The sequence below is a fragment of the Myotis yumanensis genome, unplaced genomic scaffold (genome assembly GCF_028538775.1).
Source record: "Myotis yumanensis isolate MYYU_CA2020_CCGP unplaced genomic scaffold, mMyoYum1.0.hap1 SCAF_10, whole genome shotgun sequence".
NCBI classification, from domain to species: Eukaryota; Metazoa; Chordata; class Mammalia; order Chiroptera; family Vespertilionidae; genus Myotis; species Myotis yumanensis.
In genome coordinates, this window is record NW_027223761.1 from 27136620 (window position 1) to 27160041 (window position 23422).

Below are 23422 nucleotides of genomic sequence, written 5' to 3' on the forward strand. Positions count from 1 at the left end.
AGCATATAAACTTGAATTCAGGGGGAAGGGAAGAAATAAAAAGTAAAATTAGCCCTAACCAGTTTGGCTCAGTGGATAGAACGTCAGCCTGTAAACTGAAGGGTCCCAGGTCCGATTCCATCAAGGGTATGTACTGTGGTTGTGGGCACATCCCCAGTAGGATGTGTGCAGGAGGCAGCTGATTGATGTTTCTCTCTCATCGATGTTTCTAACTCTCTATCCCTCTCTCTTCCTCTGTGTAAAAAAAATCAATAAAATATATTTTTTAAAAAAATAGATTAACAGTAAATTAAAGCTCTCACTAACAATGCTGCAGTAATACTGGTTTTCCAATAAGCATACTGGAAGGCTAGATGTATGGATTAAAATTTTTGGTGATTGAGGATATTTGGTCTTTTTAGTTTGGCTTTATGGACTTGGATTAGGAAGAAAATTAATGCTCTAAAAACAAACAATCCTCAAAATCTTCAAAGAACTGAATGAGCCCTTATGTGAAAAAAATTGACAAAAAAAATGCATTGCCAATGTTCACTAACCTACTATAGATCTCTCTATTTATGCCCATGACATTTTGTAGAATTCATAATCTTCTAGAATTTATTTTGCCCCAGGGAAAAAATATGGGAGAAAGGAAGGGGCAAGGCTTGGAAGGGTGGGGAGGATGGTTTTGCCTGAATTGATACTCCTGTTGAAAAGAGTATTCATTCAGGGAAAATTCTGCTGCACCCTTATAGGAACCAAACCACAGATAATCAACTAACCAGTATTGAACCGACGAGAGTCAATTTGCATGTTGCTGAATGAATACTGACAGAGGACAGTTGGCACAACAGTGTAAGTCCCAGAACAGAGAAAGCTTGGCTTTGGGTTCTTCAAAACTACAACAACAACACTGCCTTCAAAAACATGAGCAATGATTTAGATGCCACCTGTTTAAATGGAAACACTTCTATATTCCTAAGGAATGTGTTTCTCCAACAGAGAGCATGTCATTAAAAAGTCTTCTATAAGTATGGAAGAATAAAACAGGAATAAAATAAATGAAAGTTCCAAAAGATGATGTCAAAATAGTTTATATATGTTTAGCTATATGATTTCTACTTCCAATGGGTGGTGATATTTAGACATGTAATATCTAACAGGAAAGTTTTGCCTCAGAAGCCCCCAGAAACTAGGCTGTCAAGATTTCAGGTTTGGTTGAACGGGGCATCATAAAAAAATGTCACTTCCTCATTGATCTTATAAAGCTCAATAATTTTGTACAATGATCTGACAGCATCAAAGAATCATTTTTGTGAATTTCAGTTATTTGTCTGAATCTTTCTTATGGACTGACTAGAGGCCTGGTGCACAAAAATTTGTGCACTTGGGGGGGGTCCCTCAGCCTGGCCTGTGCCCTCTCGCAGTCTGGGACCCCTCAGGGGATGAATACCTGCTGGTTTAGGCCCGCTCCCCAGGGGATTGGGCCTAAGCTGGCAGTCAGACATCCATCTGGCAGCCTGGGAGCCCTCGGAGGATGTCCACTTGCCAGCGGGGAGCAGGCCTAGCAGCAGTTGGACATCCTTAGTGCTGCTGAGGAGGCGCGAGAGGCTCCCACCACAACCACTGTACTGGGAGCCATCAGCCGGGCTTGTGGCTGAGCAGAGCTCCCCCATGTGAGAGCGCCCTGACCACCAGAGGGCAGCTCCTGCATTGAGTGTCTGCCCCTGGTGGTCAGTGTGTGTCATAGTGACCAGTCATTCCCAGTCATTCTGCTGTTAGGGTCAATTTGCATATTACCCTTTTATTATATAGGATAGAGGCCTGGTGCACAGGTTGGGGCCAGCTAGTTTGCCCTGAAGGGTGTCCCGGATCAGGGGGGGATCCTGCTGGGTTGACTGGCCAGCCTGAGTGAGGGGCTGATGGCTGTTTGCAGGAGGCCCACAGCCCCTTCAGGGTGGGGGTCCCCACTGGGGTGCCTGGCCAGCCTGGGTGAGGGGCTGATGGCTGTTTTCAGGCTGGCCACACCCCTTTTAGGGTTGGGAGTCCCCACTGGGGTGCCTGGCCAGTCTGGGTGAGGGGCTGAGGGCCATTTTCAGGCTGGCCAAGTCCCCCCAGCAACAGAAGCTCCCAGCCTCTCCTTTTTTCTTTTTTTTATTCTGGGATTTATTTACCTTCTATAATTGAAACTTTGTAGCCTTGAGAGGAGCTCAGAGTCAGCCAGTGTGGGTGGGAGGGAAGCTTGGTAACCTCCATCGCCAGGGGCAACCCACGCCTCCTGCTCGCTCCAGCTCTGTGGCCACGGTTGGCTGAAAGCAGGTATCTGGGGTTTATTTACCTTGCATATAGTCGCTCTGTTTGGCTGGTGGGTATGGCTTAAGGCATAGCGAAGGTATGGTCAATTTGCATGTTTGTCTTTTATTAGTGTATCTGTCTTTAGCTTGTTTTGAAGTTGTGTACATGCCTTATTTCCCAGAAATTCCTAGTCTATGAGTGACTCATTGATGTCTTCCAATGATACCTAACAGAATGCTTTATATACAATTAAAACAAATTATTCCTTTGATGACTAAATATGTGCATGCATTAAGTGCATTCATGTAATTTAACTTCTTTACAGCTTTAAAACTTTATGATAAAAGATCTGATAAATTCAGATAGAAATTCTGAATGTTATGCTCTAAAATGTTTTACTATAACTGCATTTTCAATATGGGTCCTAAAAAAGTCATGTGCAAATGTAATAATTTTCCCCAAATGAATTTATTTCCATTAAAACTTCAGTGTGAAGAAATGTTAACTCTATTTCAGAGTACTTATAATTATACATTCTCTCTCTGCCTCCTCTCAGGTTGGTACTAGGGTACCTTTGGGGGATTTTCCCAACACATGAGAGAATTAAGCAACCTGTCAAAAAAGAGAAAGCAAAGGGAAGATTCTCTCTCCCAATAGGGCAACCTCTGAATGTGTGAGAGGGAAAATGTCTCAGTATTTCAAAACCAAACTAAGACTTACATCATGGAGTGGATAGGCAGCTGAATAAGTGTTAGAAGTCAGCAGTCTTTCAATCCCAAACTTTTTCTTCCCTTCTTCTATGCCAAAAGGACATCGGGTAAGAATATAATAAACCTGTAAGATAAGCATAAAGAGGCACACATTTCATAACTATGTTTTTGACATTTTTGTCAAGCACAATTTAAAAATGCCTACTTTGTCTGAATGTAGATAGGGGCTCTGATTACAGAAAGAATCTTCCCTTTGTTGTTTGGAGGAAGAGGTGGAGGGTGGGACTATGTGGAGTTTGCAGGTATTTCAGCTCCTGGGTATGAGAGCCTCCTATTCCTATAGGCAGCGGTTCTCAACCTATGGGTCATGACTCTTCTGGCGGTCAAATGACTCTTTCACAGGGGTTGCCTAAGACCATCCTGCATATCAGATATTTACATTATGATTCATAACAGTAGCAACATTACAGTTATGAAGTAGCAATGAAAATAATTTTATGGTTGGGTCACAACTTGAGGAACTGTATTTAAAGGGCCAGACGGTTGGGAACCACTGCCTTAGGGAGAGTAGAGAGTGAATCATAACTTATTTTGCTTCTTATTTCCCACAATCCTTTGGAAGTCTATTGTGCCAGAATTCCTGCCATAATTAGGGCTTCAAGTTGGAGTCTAATGTCACCACCACCAATTCAATTAGGGGAATATAGAGTAGAAATGATATTTGGACAAGCTGTCTCAAATACTTCTTTGTTTAATTACACTGATGATCTATTTTCCCTGTTATCTGAATTTATTAACTCAGATTATCCTTTCTCTATAATTATTGTGCAATCACTCATATCTTTAATCAGTTTTCTCCTCTATATACTGTAGACTTTGGTGTCTTCTGCTCTTATATGTCTGTCAATTCAATCTTACCTGCTTTTTGTGTTCCAGCAACTTTTCAGAATTTCTGCCTTTCTGATTGTATTTACATCATTATTATTTATATCAGTTTCTTAAATCGAGTATTTAGTAGGGGTGAGTTCAATTAAAATAGGTTGTACTTAGGACAAATAGGAAAAAAGCCAGCCAAATACAAAATTTAAAAATCTGGTGGGACTTCAGATATTTAAAGTTAATCTAGTACACCAAAAACTAATACAATGAGCCCACTTGGCGTGCCTCAGTGGTTGAGCATCAACCTATGAACCAGGAGCTTGTGGTTTGATTCCTGGTCAGGGCACATGCCCAGGTTGTGGGCTCGATCCCCAGCATGAGGCATGCAGGAGGCAGCCAATCAATGATTCTCTCTCATCCTTGATGTTTCTATCTCTCTCTCCCTGTCCCTTCTTCTCTGAAATCAATAAAAATATAAAAAATAAAAGAAGTTTTATATTTTTGGATAAAGACAACTAACCCAGATAAACACTTCAATTACCAGTTGAATTTGTGATGAACAATGTGGCAAATGGTTCTGTCAAATCAGAGTAGGAGGTGAGGGTTATGAATATTCTTTAAGTCATATGAGGAAGGGTGGTTCTCTATGTGAGCAGTTTCCCAGAATGAGAACAGTGGGGGTTTTCTTTAACTGTTCCTGTTTTCTAAGACTACAGAACACAGGTAAAGTTCAATATTGTCAGCACTGATACAAAAATAGACAAAGAGGTCAAAGGCATAGAATCAAGCCCCTCAGAAGACCCATGCCTATACTATAGATATTTGAGTTATAATAAAAGTAGAATTGTAAGATAGTATTTAAAAAGTCTGAGTGTTTTCAGTAATTGGAGCAAGTTAAATGACTATACATATGGGGGAAATGGACTCCATCTCACACCACACACAACAATTTTTTCCAGGTGGAAAGCGGTTCTCATTGTGAAAATCAAAATAATATAACTCATGGAAGATAATGTAGGAAATTAACTGCATGATCTTGTTGGCAAAGTTGAAGAGCATTATTTATAAAACAAAGGCTTGAGACAGTGGACTACATTGAAATTAAAAACATCTGTTCAGCCCTAGCTGGTTTGGCTCAATGGATAGAGCATCAGCCTGTGGACTGAAGGGTCCCTGGTTCGATTTCAGTCAAGGGCACATGCTCAAGGTTGTAGGCTTGATCCCCAGTAGGGGGCAAGCAGGAGGCAACTGATCAATGATTCTCTCTCATCATTGATGTTTCTATCCCTCTCCCTTCCTCTCTGAAATCAATAAAAATATATTTTAAAAAACAAAACAGCCGAAACCGGTTTGGCTCAGTGGATAGAGCGTCGGCCTGAGGACTGAAAGGTCCCAGGTTCGATTCCGGTCAAGGGCATGTACCTGGGTTGCGGGCACATCCCCAGTGGGAGATGTGCAGGAGGCAGCTGGTCGATGTTTCTCTCTCATCAATGTTTCTAACTCTCTATCTCTCTCCCTTCCTCTCTGTAAAAAATCAATAAAATATATTTAAAAAAAAAAATTAAAAAAAGAGAGAAGCACAAAGCAGGAAAAGATCAATAAAATATATAATAAATGGAAATAAAAACAGTTGTTACAAATCAACAAGCGAAGACTTAATTTAAAAACAGACAAGAGACTTTTGCAGGGATTTCATAGAAATGTTTTATCTAAATGACCAATAAACATATACATGGAGATCAATCTCCTTCCTATCAGAGAAATGCAAATTAAAACCATAATAAAACACATACACAATTTCCATACAAAACAACACAAATAAATGGGAAGAAGCTCATACAAAGCTAAGTTAACCATTCAAATAAATGCTGAGCCAAATGCTGTATGATTTTTTTGTTTTGTTTTGTTTTGTTTTTGCTTATTTGTTTTAATTTAAACTGATCTCTGCTATGAGAAATTACAGTTGATCTCTGCTCCAGAGAATGGAATAGTGATTGGGAGAAGGCACTAGGGTTTCTGGGGTGTTAGAAATATCTTCTCTTTTGATGTGGGTGGGGATTACATGGCTGTGCATTTTGTGATAACTCAGTGAGATGTACATTTATGACTTGTGGGTCCTTCTCTATTTATGTTACTAGGATTCTAAATTAGTAGAACTTTTTATAAAGCAGGAAAGTGCAGTCTGTATAAAATTTTAAATGTGTGTGCATTTAGATTTAGAAATTTAATGTGGTATCCATCTTGCAGGAAAATTTATATATATGTTGAAATATGTAAATATTATGCTGTAAAGGGCAGAATTGTTTGTAATATCAGAAGAGTTGGAAACAAACTCAATGGCTGTCAGAAGTGGAAATGTTTAATAGAATTATGTTACATTTATATAAGATGTTACAAAATGCAGATTGTGAGGGGCATATATCACATGGTTGTGAATATATTTTAAAAAGTATGAAATTCCATACCAATGTAAATGCTCTTGCAATACTGTTCAATCTGTACATACATAAACTATAGTGGTTGGGATGAAGTTAGTAAGGAAATGACTTTTCTACATTACCCTCCCAAAGAACTTCCTCAACAGAGCAAGAATAGTATTGCTTTATGAGAGGAAATTATTGAATTTTAAAACTAAATTAACCTAAGGTACTGACACTCTTTACAAACAACAACTACAGATGAATGAATACTGACATTTCTGTTCCTGATCAAGTTCCTAATTTGTCCCCACAGAGTCACTGGTTTTTTGTTAGCAACTTTTCAGTGTAACACGGATATCTGAAGTACTTCACAGTTTACGAAGTGTCTCACAGACATTCTTTTATTTCATTCTCCCAATATTTCCAGTATTATCATTCTCTCTATTTTAAAAGAGGTTATATATTTAGAAAGAAGCAGACACATGACCTGAAACCAGATTTTCTGATTCCATGCCATGTGCTCTTTATTTATTTACCTATAGGCTGACTCCTAGATTTGTTGTTGTTATTTAATCTTGGTAGAAAAGGGGACACAATTTTTAGTTTGTAGATTCATACCATTATACATTAATTCTAGGCATTACATTTTATTTAATATTTCTGTCAGTGAATTATTAAAAAATAGAGGTAGGAACTAGAAAAATTATTATTTTAAAATCCTAAGACACTTAAAAGTACTGAACCTAAAGGGAATGAAGTCTTCAATTGCTCAGGGAAACGGAGTAAGTAAAATCAAGGGAAGGGTCTTTTGATTGTTAGAACCCTGGTGACTATATTAATATGCAACAGAGAGAAGGTGTAAGAGCAACAAAGAACCTGTAATTTTTTTCCCCTCTAAAATCACACCAGTAGAAATAATATCTAACACTTACTGAGCACTTACTATATTTCAGAAACTGTTAAAGCTTTCATACCTAAACTCAATTCTCAGGGTAATGAGAGGTAGATATTATTCCTATCTTAACACAAAGAAACTATGGCACAAAGAAATGTGATTCTTTAGAAGAGAGGTTTTAATGGTGAACTTAAACATCCTAGGACTACAAATGGAGAGGAAATATTATTATTGAAAAGACTAAAATAGTCTTAATGAAAAGAAAAAGTTCTGTGGTTTCTCAAATGCTATCCTATCTAATAAATGACAAAAAGGGTAATTAACCATACCTCCGCTACGCTTCCCATTGGCTAATCAGCGAGATATGCAAATTAACTGCCAACCAAGATGGCGGCCGGCGGCCACCAGCTGAAGCGAGCAGGAGGTTTGCTTGCTCCAGTGATGGAGGAAGCCAAGGTTCCCCACCTGCTGCAGCCTGGCTCAGAGCTCTGAAAGCAACTAAGTTTCAATTATAGAAGCTAAACAAACCCCAGATACATGCTTTCAGCCGGCCGTGGCCATGGAACTGGAGCCGGCTCTTAGCTCCAGTGTCGGCAACATAGTTTCAATTATAGAAGCTAAACATACCCCAGATACCCGCTTTCAGCCAGCCGCAGGCTCAGAGCTGGAGTGAGCAGGATGGCAACAGAGTTTCAATTATAGAAGGTAAATAAATCCCAGAATAAAAAAAAAAAGAAAGAAAGAAAGAAAGGAGAGCCTGGGAGCTTTAGTCACAGGCCAGCTTGAAAACAGCCTTCAGCCCCTCACCCAGACTGGCCAGGCACCCCTGTGGGGACCCCCACCCTGTAGGGGGTGTGACCAGCTGCAAACACCCATCAGCCCCTCACTCAGGCTGGCCAGGCAATCAAGCAGGACCCCCACCCTGATCCGGGACACCCTTCAGGGCAAACCAGCCGGCCCCCACTTGTGCACCAGGCCTCTATCCTATATAGTAAAAGGGTAATATGCAAACTGACCCTAACAGCAGAACGACTGGGAATGACTGGTCACTATGACACACACTGACCACCAGGGGGCAGACGCTCAATGCAGGAGCTGCTCTCTCGTGGTCAGTATGCTCCCACATGGGGGAGCTCTGCTCAGCCACAAGCCAGGCTGATGGCTGCCAGTACAGCGGTGGTGGTGGGAGCCTCTCCTGCCTCCTCAGCAGTGCTAAGACTGTCTGACTGCAGCTTAGGTCTGCTCCCCGCTGGCAAGTGGACATCCCCCAAGGGCTGCCGGGCTGCCAGAGGGATTTCTGATTGCCAGCTTAGGCCCAATCCCCCGGGGAGCAGGCCTAAGCCAGCAGGTGGTCATCCCTCGAGTGGTCCCAGACTGCAAGAGGGCACAGGCTGGGCTGAGGGACCCCCCCCACCCAAGTGAACAAATTTTTGTGCACCGGGCCTCTAGTCTATATAGAAAGCATTCCATTTTCATTTGGAGCAACGAGTATTCCTCCAACGATGCACTAAATTTACAAAACCAAACTCTAAGATCATAAAACCATTTTGCAAATATCTTATAAAATCGAAGTCCTGTTCTCAATTAAATGCCTTTCCCATCATTGCATGATGTCTCTTTCTTTACTATGTTCACAATGGCCACCATTCAATTTTAAACAATAGTTTGAGAACCAGGGAGGTTAACACACTTAAGCGGGCCAAGTGAAATTTCAAACATGCCCAATACCACTAAATAAATTATCGAAATTTCCACAGAAACACCTGCTGACACAGTATTGCCCATGCGCACATATAAAGGAAAACAAAGGCACACAGCCCTTACAGGAAGGGATGTCCCCAAATGGCTTCTCTACCTACAATTCTGTTTCTTGATGAGGATGGAAAGAAGCTTGACTTGTCCTCAATGAGGAAGAGTTCCTGGCGATGTCTGCTAAACTGGACAGTGAAATAATCCGGATCAGGATGCTTCACATTCTTTGGGAGCTTCAGAGGCCCAAGAAGGAAGGAGCTTTTCTCCGGTAGCAGAATATCACTCTCCTTAATTGGCCTTTTGACTCCCAACACTTCAGCATAAGTAACTAATACCTCCCAAGGGGCATGGATCTTGACAAAGTAAGTTTTTCCATCTTCAGAGTTCTATACAAAAAGAGGCAAAATAAAAGAAAGCTGACTAATATATTTATTACTGAGCTAATTAAGGAAAAGAAACGGAATTATATAAAAACACAAATTAAAGATATCACAGCATTTTTCAATCTACTGAAATTCAGCAAAACTTTTAGAAGAGCAAATGGTCAAGACAGTTGTATACTGTATATATATAGGTTTTACATAAAGGGTGTCCCAAAAATGTATACACATTTTGAGTAATTAATTCCAATGGGTTAAATCTGAAAAGAAACATCAATTGTGTTACCAGCTGCAAAATATGTATACATTTTTGGGGGACTGTGTGTGTGTGTGTGTGTGTAGAGAGAGAAAGAGAGAGAGGGAGAGGGAGAGTGGGGGAGAGAGAGAGAGAGAGAGAGAGAGAGATAAAGAAAGAATATTTTAAAACACATATTTCAGTGTCAATGTATACTAGCCTGAAATCCACAGATACATATGTGTTCTGGGCAATCTCTTAAGTATTGATTTAGCAACTAGCCATGTGCTCAGAATTGTGCTTAGGGTATATGTGGAACACTTAGGAAGTATAAGATGCAGTCACTCTTTTTCCCTAACTTCTATGTATAGCCCAAACTTAGAGCATGTATAGCCTACACTATTTTTCCTGCAAAAGGCCATTTGGATATTTATAACATCACTCAAGGGCCATACAAAATAATCAACTTAAAATTAACCTGCTATATTTGATCAAACATTTAATTAACTCACCCCTAATGCCTTGGCAGGGCCACACCAAATCCCAAACCCTGACCTAGAGGAAGTACTTTAGAAAATAAGGGTTCATTAAACAGAAGAATGGTTATATTTTAGTTATAGAGTGTGTGGTATAATACATACTTATTAGTTCAGTAAAAACAGGGATAGATAAGAACTAACAAGTGTTAATTTAGAACTAAAGAGTATTAGAGTTTCATAGACAGAATAAAACTTAAATATGGCTTAAAAATAATTTTGAAGGAAATTCTAGAAAAATAGTAGTGGGTTAGAAAAAAAATTGTGTCATATTCATGAGCAGAAACATTCCTTGGCTTAAATATCAGCTACAAATTAGCCAGGCTAACTAGATCAGATGCCAGATTATAGGCAGCTTTCACAATGAGGAAGATATAAAACAAAAACCATGTCTTCACTTTCTTCATATCCTAAACAGAATTATTTACATCTACTTGTCAAGTGTTTCACTCATCATCTCACAGAGCAAAAACCAACTTACCTGAACAATCACAGGTATTACCATTTCCAGTGTACACATTTGTAGCCAAAAAAGAAAAACTAATGTATTGCTCCCAAGACAAGGTTTATCTAGTCAAAGGCCAGAGTAGAAGAAAAGAACATTTTAACACCAAGGTTCTGGTATAAATTAATTACTTTACCCTTTTGTCTTCAATTTCCAATTCAAGACCTGTTTTTCTGAGGTTTTCTTCAAACATTTTTCTTCTTTCCTATGGAAAAATGAATCAACAGAATTATGCAGAACATTTCCATTTACACCATGATAGACTTGTTACATAATGAAGATGCCTCTGAGGGTCCATTGCCCCTCCTATGGTTTCATTTAAAAGTACTCTATGTAGAATCCCCATCTCAATGTCATGTGCTGCTTTTCACCAGGACTTTAACTCATAAATTCCAATATATCTAAGGATAATCTCCAGGAAGAGTGCAGGATCTCGATCTGAAAAAAAATGCACAAAACTTTACTAAATAAGAACAAAAAATAGAGAAACAGATTATGCTCCTAGTTAGGAAGACACAGTATTACAAAGCTATAAGTACCCTTCAAATAAATGAGATACATAAACCAAAATATCATCACGATGTTTTAGTCTTAAAGAATAGAACAGGTTCACTTAGAAAAAGTAAAATTAAATTAAATGCAAATAATCACTACTTGTGGGCTTCAAAACTATGCACTAATTGCTGAAAAAACTTTTGGTTTTAATTATGATTTCATTGTGAAAAATTTCATAATAATGGAAATTTTAAAAGGCTTTGCTAGGATGTTAGAGGACACTCATCTTCAAATGGATACCTTGAGATGTAATCTTTTACAAGGAATAAAAGATTCTTTTATATCTTTACTAGTGGCCTGGTGCACAAAATTCATACACATGAAAAGGGAATTAATTAGAGAAAATATTTTAATATTGCTATTTGCCTTTTCTCTATAATAGAAGTGTCCGGCTGGCCCCACCCCCATTGGGCAACACCAAGACCTGGCCAGCCCCACCCCTGTCAAGCCATGCTGGGCGGGGGATACAGTCTCAGGACCCCTGGCCCTGGCCCAGACCATGCAGCCTCATCCGGACCCCATGCGCTGCGAGACCCATCAGTGCACCTCCTGGTGACCAGTCGTGGTCATTACAGATGAAAATAAAGTCATGAATTTAAGCATGCACATTCATTTTCAATGCCTGATTTGTCTGCATTCTCCAAATTGCAAAATAAATAAGATCTTCAGCCAGATAGCATCCTACTGCCAAGTTCTTTATATAATGACACATACCATACTCTCCACTCAGTATGCTCTATTTGAATGGATTAAATGTATGTGACTCATATGAAAGGCACTGCTGCTTGCTCTTAATAGAGGAAGCATTAGCTCATTACCTAATGCGATAAAGTGGTTTAAATGGCATATACTGACTTGAAGAATAGAAGGAAAAATAACAAAAAAACCCCCACATAAAACAGTTCAGTGCTGTGGACGGCAGAATCAGAATCCTCTCCCTTTCCCTTCGATTTTTTTCCTGCTTTTCCAATGAACCTATTTGTGCTCTGCCTCAAAATCAACACAGAAGACAAAATCAGATGCTCTAATCTGCATTTTATAGTGCCATTTGAGTACAAAGAGGTGTTTTTCAATCTTTACTTTTTTTTTAATCAGTGCAGCTCAAACTTGCTCCCAATGTTCCAGGAGCCAGGCCGACATGACTGTGTAGACACACCTTTGCTAGGTGCTGTCAGGCTTGAGGGCTGGGGCAGGGAACATGCCCGGTGTTGCTGGAAATGAATCAGCTCACCTCTCTACATAGCAGGAGTCTTTTCATTATAAAATGCAAAGCAACAGCCATTTTCCATTACCCCCATCCCCAGCTCTCCTCGCCCAGGGGCATAGGAAGGGGCTGGGAGGATATTTACTCCCGGCTCTTTGATTTCTCTTATTTAATGGAGCCCAGTGACAGCTGCTTCTCTGAGTGCAGTGCCAGCCAGCTGGCTCAGGGCTAGCTACACCTGGAAGGCAAGTGACAGAGCTGACCAGGGACTTTGACCAAGCCCAAGAGCAGGTCAGAGCAACCTTGGCAGGTGGGCTGCTCCCAAAGACTCTAGGCCTCTCCCAGCTCCACATCCCAGCTCCCTGCTCTCCCCCTTTCACCCACAGGCTCCACCGGCATGGTGTGCCCCAAGGCTTGGTGTGCAGATGCCAGGGTTGCAGGTTCAAGACGCTCTGCCTCCTCCTGGCACTTTGAGCCATAAGCGCCGGCAGGGACCTTTCCACTCGGTCTTGGTCTTTGGTCACTGCTGAGGTTTTCTGAACTCTCTAGGCCAGGGACAGCCAGGACCTTTGCCTCTGACCAACGCTGTGCCTGCAGCCTGCCTGGAGTACCCCAAGCCCTGGGAAGGCGTGGGGGCATGGCTGGCCTAGGTGAGGGACCATGGGGGGTGAGGAGGTTGGCTAGCCACCCCACCCTCAATTGGGGTGGGAGAGGCTGATCAGGGGTGGGACCTGGGGAGGGGCTGGGCAGGGCACCCATCTTGTGATGGCGTTATGGCATGAGGGTCAATTTGCACATTACCTCTTTATTATATAGGATTTTTTAAAAGTATTTTTATTGATTTCAGAGAGAGGAAGGAAGAGGAAGAGAGAGATAAAAACATCAATGATGAGAGAGAATCATTGATCAGCTTCCTCCTTCAGGCCCCACACTGGGGATCAAGCCCACAACCAGGGCATGAGCCCTGACTGGGAATCGATCCCTGACCTTTTGGTTCCTAGGTCAACACTCAATTACTGAGCCACACTGGACCAGGAAAAGTTATTTTAATATGTCCTTTCCCTCCTCTTCCAATGTTTACTATATGTTCACTACATCTCAGAACAGGCCTGTGATAATGATGCAAGGTTCCTTTCTCAGCTACCCTTTCATAGTTGTCCTTCTCCTATGTTACCAGAAAAGGACAAACAGGAAACAAAAAAAGGAGAGAGACATTAAATGTATTATATCATGCCATGGACAGTGTGGCTCAATTGGCTGAGCAATGTCCCACACTGAAATGTTGCCAGTTGGATTCCTGGTCAAGGCACATGCCCAGGTTGTGGGCTCGAGTCCTGGTCAGCGTTTTTGTGGGAAGCAGCTGATTCATGTCTCTCTCTCTCTCTCCTTTCCTTTCCTCTCTAAATAAATAAAAAAATATTTTTAAAAGTCTTAAAAATATTGTATCAGTATTGAAAAAGTGAATAGTCCTTCTCATTGTAATAACAATTGCTTTTGTAAGTCATATAGTCACTGCTTCTCTGAGTTCGAGGAAATAGGATTGTTAGTTCATAGACCATTAAACACTACTTTTATGATGAATCACTTTATATAATTCAGGATTTCAAAAAAAGATTAAAATTGCTAGAGCAATCATCTTTTTATTCCAATCTATTTATTTATCTAGACAAGCTTAATTCACACTAAACACATATAAAAACAAAAGAGGACTATATTCAAAGCTGAACCATCTCATTCTAGGAATAATTCTCATTCATCTAGGAACAAGAAAATATTTTTTAAAGCCCTGCTGCCCATCTTGTTAACTCATGCATTTATCATGAGTTTACTTTTTTAAAATAACATTTTTCTTTATTTAGACCAAGTGGTGATATTTTATTTATTTATTTTTATTGAGATCAAGTGATAGTATTTGTTCTTGCTTTTTTTTTAATATGGAAGAATTAACAGCAGATTTGTTTGTTAAAAAAAAAAAATAGCCCAGTAAAGAACAACACAAAATATAATTTAAAAGAGAGAAGAAAGACTTGTAAGAGCAATATCCCTAAGCAGGCATACGGAGAAGTTAGTATTACAGGCTTGAAAGTGCTATTCTTAGAATGGCCTGCCTGCAAGAGTGGCGCTCAGGTTTGGGAACTTGGCTTTCGGGAGGGTTCCCACAACTCCCAGAAGTGATAAAAGTTGCTCAATTTACCTTAACTGTTTTTACAAACAATGCCGTTTATGCTAATCATTTGCTTTCCATCTGGGACTATGACATGTTAGTGTGTGCTAGGCAGAAGGTGAGAAGGTGACCAGCCCCCAATAATATCCTCGGGCACTTAGTTTTTAATGAAAATCCCTAGTAGACAACAATTCACCCGAGGAATTAAGTGCATTCTGTACCACTCCAATGAAAGAAAAATCTTGTGAGCTTGCACCTGTTTTCCTCTGGACTTTGCCTCATGCATTATTTCTATTATTTCAGTCCAATAAAACATGGCCATTGCGTATGACTATATACAGTGCATGTGTATCCTTCTAATGAATGACCAAACCTGGAGGTGGTATTGGTGACTCCGGAATAGTAGGCAAGAAGGAATGGGATCCAGGGTACAAGTGGAGGTGTTGGCTGTAGGCAGAATAATAGTTTTTCTATGATAACAGGAAGAATAGTAGATTATGCAGGTGAAGATGCTGGTGAATGGACAGATGTGAATGGAAATTTAGAATTTCTCTTCTACTTACTTTAGTTTTCCCAGTGAAATAGAAAAGTATGGTCAGCTAAGCTTGAAAATGGGGATGAGGAATTGGAGGTGAGAGGAGAGTGAAAAAGTTGAAAAACAGTCATCAAGGAAAGTAGAGAGAAAAATAGAATAAACAAGTAAAGTATGACTGCCAGACAGTATTAAGGACCTAATATTTATTGAGCATCCATTATGCTCCAACCACTGTCCCAGGCATTTGGGCATATAGCAATGAACAAGACAAAGTCCTTGGTCTTATGAACTTAATTTATGGTGTTTGACACAGCAATTAAGTAAAAAAAAAAAAGTTCAGAAAGGGACATGTTATAATGGAAAGAAAGTAAGATAAGGAACAGAGCATAATCTAAAGGAGATTTCAGATAGAGTGGATTAATGAAAATTGGAACAAAAGTTGCACACAAAAATATACATTATGTTTAGACATATAACTCAAATTTTAGAGGTTACAATTAACATTTAAGCTAAACTATATAAAAATAGAAGTAATTTTGAAGAAGAAAAAGAAGTTATTCTATAAAATGTCAAAAAATAGAACTGATCTTACACATTCATTCATTCTTAGGCTGCCTATTTTGTAGTCCTCTTAACCAGGTTCAGCTTTCGGTAACACTTCAGAGGCCTCTGAGTTTTGCAATATAATTCATTGGGAACATACCTGTCCAATTACAGAATGTGCTTCTTTCTCTTATTATCATTTCTTTCACATAAGTACTTACCATCTTTAGTTCGGCTTCTTTCTTTACTTCATCAACATAGGAAAGCACAAAATCGATTCGCCTAATCCCATCTCGGAAGAAGATGGAGTCTTTGCTTTGTTTATCTTTATCAAACTGGAAGAGACATGAATGACAGAACAGTTTTCTTTTCAAATGGCAAAAACATGATATCCTTAATCAGCTAAAATTGGGTCACCATCTAATTTTTTTCAGTCCTAAAATGACAGTTAAAGACAAGTAACCAGTTTTCATCAACATAAAATTATGCTTATTTTAGAAAATGAAGTTTCATAAAGGAGATGTTTATTAAACAATAAGGATTCCAGATGAAACTGAGTATATTAACAAGCATACACAACAAAAATGATGAAATTATATCCAAAATAGAATGAATATATGTATACACTGATCACAAAATGCATATTCAGAGAGAGACTTGCTATCTTCATTAAACAACATGCCAATTAGTTCAACAAATAATTAATGGTCACACACTACTTTAGGGTTAGTTAATGAATCTCACTATATTATGATTTCATAAAATTTCCTATCCTATGATTTCATAAAAGGGTTCAAATAAAATCAAAGTGCAGTAAAAAATTAGGAAGCTGGTAGCTTGCGGCTGGCTTCACTACAAGTCAAGTCTCATGCAAATCTTTCAACATTAATTTCTTAGGTGAGCCAAAATCAATCCTTTGTTTAAATTTGTGTTATTGATTCTCTAGGTATAATAATCAAACTTTCAAATTCAACTTTCATATGCTGTATAGTTCATTAGTGCCTTCCCTTTCAAAACCACAAGGACACTAGAGAGATTTAGAAAGAAGGAACTTCATATCTGACTGATTCTCATCTTGGTTTATAGGTATTTCTTGGAATAGCCCCATATAATACTTGGAATGATACAACCAGATAGGCAGCGGATGTCAGTGATCTCTCTAACTCTGTGATGCAAAGTTATAATATAGACAACTTTCTTGTATCTAACCTGTGAATGAAGAACTAGGTTTTTAAAATTTTCATAACTGGTGTTTATATCAGTTTGTGAGTTTCTTTTATGGTGCTCTATGCTGTTTTTCAGTCAAGTCAGGCCAGGCAATCCTCCCATATAAAAGAATGAGTGTAGATCAGTCATGTATAAATAAGACAAAAATCTCATGTATGATCTGTGTTTCATGAGCAGAGTAACTGCATTTTATCTATATGAACACATAGTTGATGCGTCTGCAAAATAAGTAGTTTCCAATGTATAGAAGGAAATGAGTGGAAAAATAGATTAAGAAACAAAAATATTTAGGGAGTCTAAAGATTAAATATCAAAATATAGTAACTCAAATATTATGTCTGAGTTCTCTATGCTCCAAAAGAATTACATAATCATCTCCCTTTTCCTAAAAGAAAGTAAAAAAAAAAAAACCTGAGAAAACTCAAACTGTTACCTTATATACTGATTATAAATCACTAAAAAAGTAAAAGTAAACAAAATAAACCATTTGAGCTCTTTTGTAAATCATCATAGTATTAACATGAAGTTCACTGGAACTCATGAAAGCTAATGGGGGCCAAAATAATTGATTAGGATAAATATAATCAAAACAGAAAATAGAGGGGAAAAACAATAATCCTTTCGCTATAAATCTGTGACAGCTATTTTGCATGGTATTTTATAAAAGGAAACAACATATATTTAAAAGTGCTCTTACTGTTTGGACAAGCTAAATTTAGGGCCATGGACAGTTCTGGTAACAGAAAATGTGCACATAGAAATCAATAAAAATCACAGAGTATTGACTATTAAGAAATAAACAAGTAGCTACAAGAGTAGTGACTCCAATTATTTTCCTGAGGGTTCAGGCAAAATGGGTATATATACTTCCCTTCTACGAAAGCCAAAGGCTACATGGAAAACCCAAACTTCTGTCATTATGTTGTGCCCTTACTAAACTGTAAACGTTTTTAAATTAAGGAAAAATCACTTGTAGCCTTGTAAATCACCATGAGGTATGTGTCAGCACTGTTAACCAAAACTAGTTGAAGCCACTGGGGCAGAAAAACCTGATAATTTTTAATATATAACCAGATACTATTATGACGAGATCGGGCGCGTTCAGGATGGTACGGCCGTAGACTAACCAGATACTATTAAAACCCATCATTGTTTTGTTTTGCCCAAGACATGACATTAAGATATTTTGCAGTATGTGTATGAGTTTGTGTTTATATTTGATTTGCTCTTAGAAATGCCTATATGTAATGAGCCTTTTATAAATCTGGGGCCTTTTCTTCGAATTAGGTAATTATTCTGAACTTCAGAGACTTGGATTCCTGATGGGGGTTCTGAAATAGTATGTAAATTATATGTATGTACATATATATGTGTGTACATATATACACACACACATATATATATATATGATACACATACACATTTTTAGGAAGAGGTCCCATAGCTTTAATCAGATAAAAGAAAATTAATAGTCACCATTCTAAAACTTCAATTGCCCGGGGAAGAGGAAATCAGTAACAAAGACCACCCCCTACTTCAAAATCAATACTATTCTTTGGGATAAAAATGACTTAGACTATCACTGCAGCTATTCAAGCATAAGCAGCAGCATTCAGCACTGCTTTTACCATAAGACGTCGCCTCAGGAACAAATTGTATCTCTTTGCAGGCTGTGAAGCAATCGACAGAGAGTTAACAAATCCTGCCCAGGCTTAAAGAAAAGATTTCAAATATCATGGAGGGACCTGGAGAGTATTAGGTTAAGTGAAATAAGCTAGTCAGAGAAAGACAAGTACCACATGATTTCACTTATATATGGAATCTAATGAACCAAATAAACAAACAAAATTGAAACAGATTAATAGATACAGAGACCAGACTGGCAGCTAGCTGTCAGAGGGGAAGAGGCTAGGAGGGCTCTCTCGCGCGTTCTCTCTCCCACTCAGTCTCTCTCCCTCCCTCCCTCCCTCCCTCCCTCCTTCAATCTTTCTAAAACCAATTAAAAAATTCCTTTATTTAAAAAAAATAAATCAATACTTGAAACCTATATAATCTTATAACCAATGTCACCCCAATAAATTTAATTTAAAAAGATAAAGTATAGTACTGATCATTGCTTACCAATCCTGCTTCACTGAGGAGAAAGCTGGTCTCTCTGCTGCTCAGGCTCTGCAATTAGCACCACAAGGAAGATACAATGCTGTTAATAATGATACAAGTGGGGAGCATATAATGTTCAACAACAAAAGCTCTAGCTTCTTTCTGCAGAAATACTAAACCTGCAATTCAGGGGAGCTCTGAAACACCGGAAACTAAATGCAAAACTGTGTTTATATATGTGTATACATGTGCATGTGTATTCATGCAAGTGTGGGTGTATATGTGTGTATGTGTGTGTGAAGAGAGAGAGCTTGAGAGGGAATGAGAATTTCGGAGGTACCTTTATCAAATCATAAAAACACCACCACCACCTGAGACACAAGAAATGGTTAAGAACCACTATAGTACAGAGAAATAGCAAGGATCTCTATTCTTTTAATGATGCTGAATTCTCAACAGGACCAAAACAAAGGGCAGAATCGATGGATTATTTTAGGCCTTTCAAACATTCGATGACATTACTGAAACAGTGGGAAGACTGAGCCTCAGTAAATAAATACTCAAAATCCTATTTCACTCATATGCGATCTATCTGCCTGTGAACCTTGAATGATTCCATTAACTCAGATAGCAGCATTGTTTTGGCTACAACCCTCAAACGTTACTATGTTGCATTTTCACTTTTATTCGGTTCAATGTTTTGTTTTGTGTTTTCCTTGAGACTTTCTTTGACCCATGAATTCTTTAGAAGTATGTTGTCTAGTTTCTAATTGTTGGAGATGTTCCTGTTATCATTCTGATTAATTTGATTCTATTGTGGTCGAAAAACACACTCTATGATTTAAATTATTTTAAATTTGTTGAGGTTTGTTTTATCTTGGCATATATTCCATAAGTACTTGAAATGAATGTGTATTCTCTTGCTATCAAATGGAATAGTCTATAAATGGCAGTTATATCCTGTTGATTGATGTATTAAGTTAATCTACATCTTTGCTGGTTTCTTCTTTAGTTTGTCATCTATTGTTGAGAAAGGAGTGAAGTCTCCAGTTGTAATTAAAGACTGGTGTATTACTGCTTTCCATTCTATTATTTTGCTTCATATATTATGATGCTATTTCTTGGCACATATATCTTACCTATATCTTAATGTTGGATGGACACTTCTAATGATTCTATTAATGTCCTGCTTTATCCATGGTGATTTTATTTGCTACAAAGTGTACTTTATATATTAATTTAGCACTCCTACTTTCTATTAATGTTTGTATATATTTTCAGTCATAATATGTTTTTAATCCTTAAACTTCCATGTTTTTAATCCACTTTGCAAATCTGTTTTTCAATTAGTGTGTTTAGACTATTTACATTTAATATAATTGATTAGAAATTAATTCTGCCATTTTATTTTTTGTTTTGTTTCCTGTTTGTTCTCTGTGTTATATTTCTCTATTTTATTTTGCATGACTTCATATCAGTTATTGGAACTTTCTTAATTCCATTTTGATTTATTTAAGCAGTTTTGAATGTATCACTTTCTGTATAGTTTTTTAAGTGATGGGTTTTCACATTACATTATATACACATTACTTATCACAACCCACAATATGTATGTTTTATCTATCAAGTGAAGTATATAACCCTCATGTCCATTTATATCCCTGAACCTCTTTATTTATTATCTTAAACTAGAGGCCTGGTGCACAAAAATGTGTGCACTCGGGAGGGTCCCTCAGCCCGGCCTGTGCCCTCTTGCAGTCTGGGACCCCTCAGGGGATGACCACCTGCTGGCTTAGGCCTGCTCCCCGGGGGATTTGGCCTAAGTTGGCAGTCAGACATCACTCTGGCAGCCCAGGAGCCTTCGGGGGATGTCCACTTGCCAGCGGGGAGCAGGCCTAGCTGCAGTTGGATATCCTTAGTGCTGATGAGGTGGTGGGAGAGGCTTCCACCACCACCGCTGTATTGGCAGCCATCAGCCTGGCTGTGGCTGAGCAGAGCTCCTCCATGTGGGAGCGCACTGACCACCAGGGGGCAGCTCCTGCATTGAGCATCTGCCCACTGGTGGTCAGTGTGTGTCATAGTAACCATTGATTCCCAGTCTTTCTGCTGTTAGGGTCAATTTGCATATTACCCTTTTATTATATAGGATAGAGGCCTGGTGCATGGGTGGGGGTTGGCTGGTTTGCCCTGAAGGGTGTCCCGGATCAGGGTGGGGTGCCTGGCCAGCCTGGGTGAGGGGCTGATGGCTGTTTGCAGGTGGGCCAAGCCCCCCGGCGGAGACCCTTACCCCATATGGGTGTGGCCAGCCTGGGTGAGGGGCTGATGGCTGTTTGCAGGCTGGTCACAGCCCCTTCAGAGTGGGGGTACCAACTGGGGTGCCTGGCCAGCCTGGGTGATGGGCTGATGGCTGTTTGCAGGCTGGCCACCGCCCCTTCAGGGGAGGGGTCCCTGCTGGGGTGCCTGGCCAGCCTGGATGAGGGGCTGAGGGCCATTTTCAGGCTGGCCACACCCCCTTCAAGGTGGAGGGTCCTGCTGGGGTGTCTGGCCAGTCTGGGTGAGGGGCTGATGGCTCTTTGCAGGCTGGCCAACCCCCCCAGCAGGGACCCTCACCCCATGATTGTGTGGCCATCCTGGGTGAGGGGCTGATGGCTGTTTGCAGGCTGGCCACAGCCCCCAGCCACCCAAGCTCCCAGTGAAGGCTGGCTGGAAGCAGGTATCTGGGATTTATTTAGCTTCTATAATTAAAACTTTGTTGCCTTTTGCGGAGGCTACAGCTGGCCAGGCCAGGTGGGAAGCTTGGCTTCCTCCATCGCAGGGGCAACCAAGCCTCCAGCTTACTCCAGCTCCGTGGCTGCCAGCCGCCATCTTGGTTGGGTTAATTTGCATATAGTCGCTCTGATAGGCTGGTGGGCATGGCTTGGGTATAGTGAAGGTATGGTCAATTAGCATCTTTGTCTTTTATTAGTGCAGCTATTTCTCTGTATACATTGAGAACATCAGAAATTGTTAAAAATTTTTACTTCAATTGTCAAGCATAATTTTGAAAACTCAGAGGAGAAAGTCTATTGCATTTAGTCATATTTTTACTCTTCCTGCTCTTTTTCCTCCTTTTTCATGTCTCAATATTCATTTTATCATTTATTTCTGTTAAATAACTTATTTTGGCCAATCTTTTAGGGTAGATGTGCTGGTAAAAGTTTTCATTAGTCTTCCTTCATTTGAGAATGTCTTGATTTTCTGTTGATACCAAAGGGTACTTTCATTGGCTATATAATTCTGGATTGGCACTTTTTTGACCACTTAAAACAATTATAGCACTTCCTTGGGTTTCTGATGAGAAAGCTACTGTAATTTTAATTACTTTCCCCCTATAGTTAAGGTGTTTTTTTCTCACTGCTTTCCTGGGTTTTCAGTAACACAAATACAAGATCTTTTGTTATAGTCACATAGGTGCCTGAGGCTCTGTTCATTTTATTTAATTTTTCCTCTCTTCTGTATAGAGTAGGTAATTTCTATTCTATCTCCAAATTCAGTGATTCTGTCTTCTATCCATTCCACCTTCTGTTGAGTTTTTTCTAATTTCAGTTATCTATTTTTCAATTCTCAAATTTCCCATAGGTTCTTCTTCAAAACTTCTGTTATATTTTTGCTGAGACCTTCTACTTTTTTATGTATGAAGTATGTTCACAATTGCTCACTGTAGCACTTGGATGATAGTTGCTTTAAAATCTTAATCAGATAAAGTTTAACATCTGTGTCACCTGGTAGCTATTGCTTGTCTCATCTCATTCAAATTGATGTCCTTCTGGTTCTTGGTATCATATGTGATTTTTCTACAGAAATCTAAACTTGTAGGGTATTGTGTTATAAGATTATAGATTTTATTTAAATCTCCTGTTTTACTAAAGCTGAAGACTTACTACTAAGTCTTCTCTGACACCACTCTGATGGAGTAAGTGGAGTGATGCCTTACAACCTGGTGGGGGTAGAATTCCAGATTTCCTTCTCAGCCTTTGTGGAAATGAAGGGCTGGTGGAATGCTGGAAGGGTTTCTCATTACTACTGAGTAGGGTGGAAGTTCAATCTTACCATTAGGCCTTCACTGATCCCAACCTGTCTGGAAAGATGCCTCCTTACTGCTCCCTACATGGTTTCCACTGTCACCATAGCAGGTAGTGGTATGGGGATGGCTTCTCCAGTGGTTCTCAACCTTCCTAACGCCATGACCCTTTAATACAGTTCCTCATGTTGTGGTGACCCCCAACCATAAAATTATTTTTGTTGCTACTTCATAACTGTAATTTTGCTAGTTATGAATCGTAACATAAATATCTGGTATGCAGGATGTATTTTCATTGTTCGCGACCCACAGGTTGAGAACCGCTGTGTGAAACTCATGGCTTTCCACCAGGCTACCTCTGACAACAACCCAGCACAAATGAATTGTGCATCTTGTTACTACTGATAAGAGTGAAAGTCCAGGCTGCCCACATGTTTTCCACTGATTC

The 23422-nt window shown here is 39.3% G+C and overlaps 1 protein-coding gene across 1 annotated transcript in view; it reads right to left on the bottom strand.

Moving 5' to 3' along the window:
* The window catches only part of ANO5 (anoctamin 5), a 71802-nt gene that overhangs the window by 38062 nt on the left and 10318 nt on the right, over positions 1 to 23422 (bottom strand). Inside the window, exons 3-8 of the mRNA XM_070428153.1 lie at positions 18936 to 18983; positions 18443 to 18484; positions 15809 to 15922; positions 10723 to 10791; positions 9038 to 9316; positions 2995 to 3108 (exon numbers count right to left, since the gene is read on the bottom strand). Coding sequence (XP_070284254.1) covers positions 2995 to 3108; positions 9038 to 9316; positions 10723 to 10791; positions 15809 to 15922; positions 18443 to 18484; positions 18936 to 18983 — 666 coding nt within the window. The remainder of the gene's footprint in view (positions 1 to 2994; positions 3109 to 9037; positions 9317 to 10722; positions 10792 to 15808; positions 15923 to 18442; positions 18485 to 18935; positions 18984 to 23422) is intronic.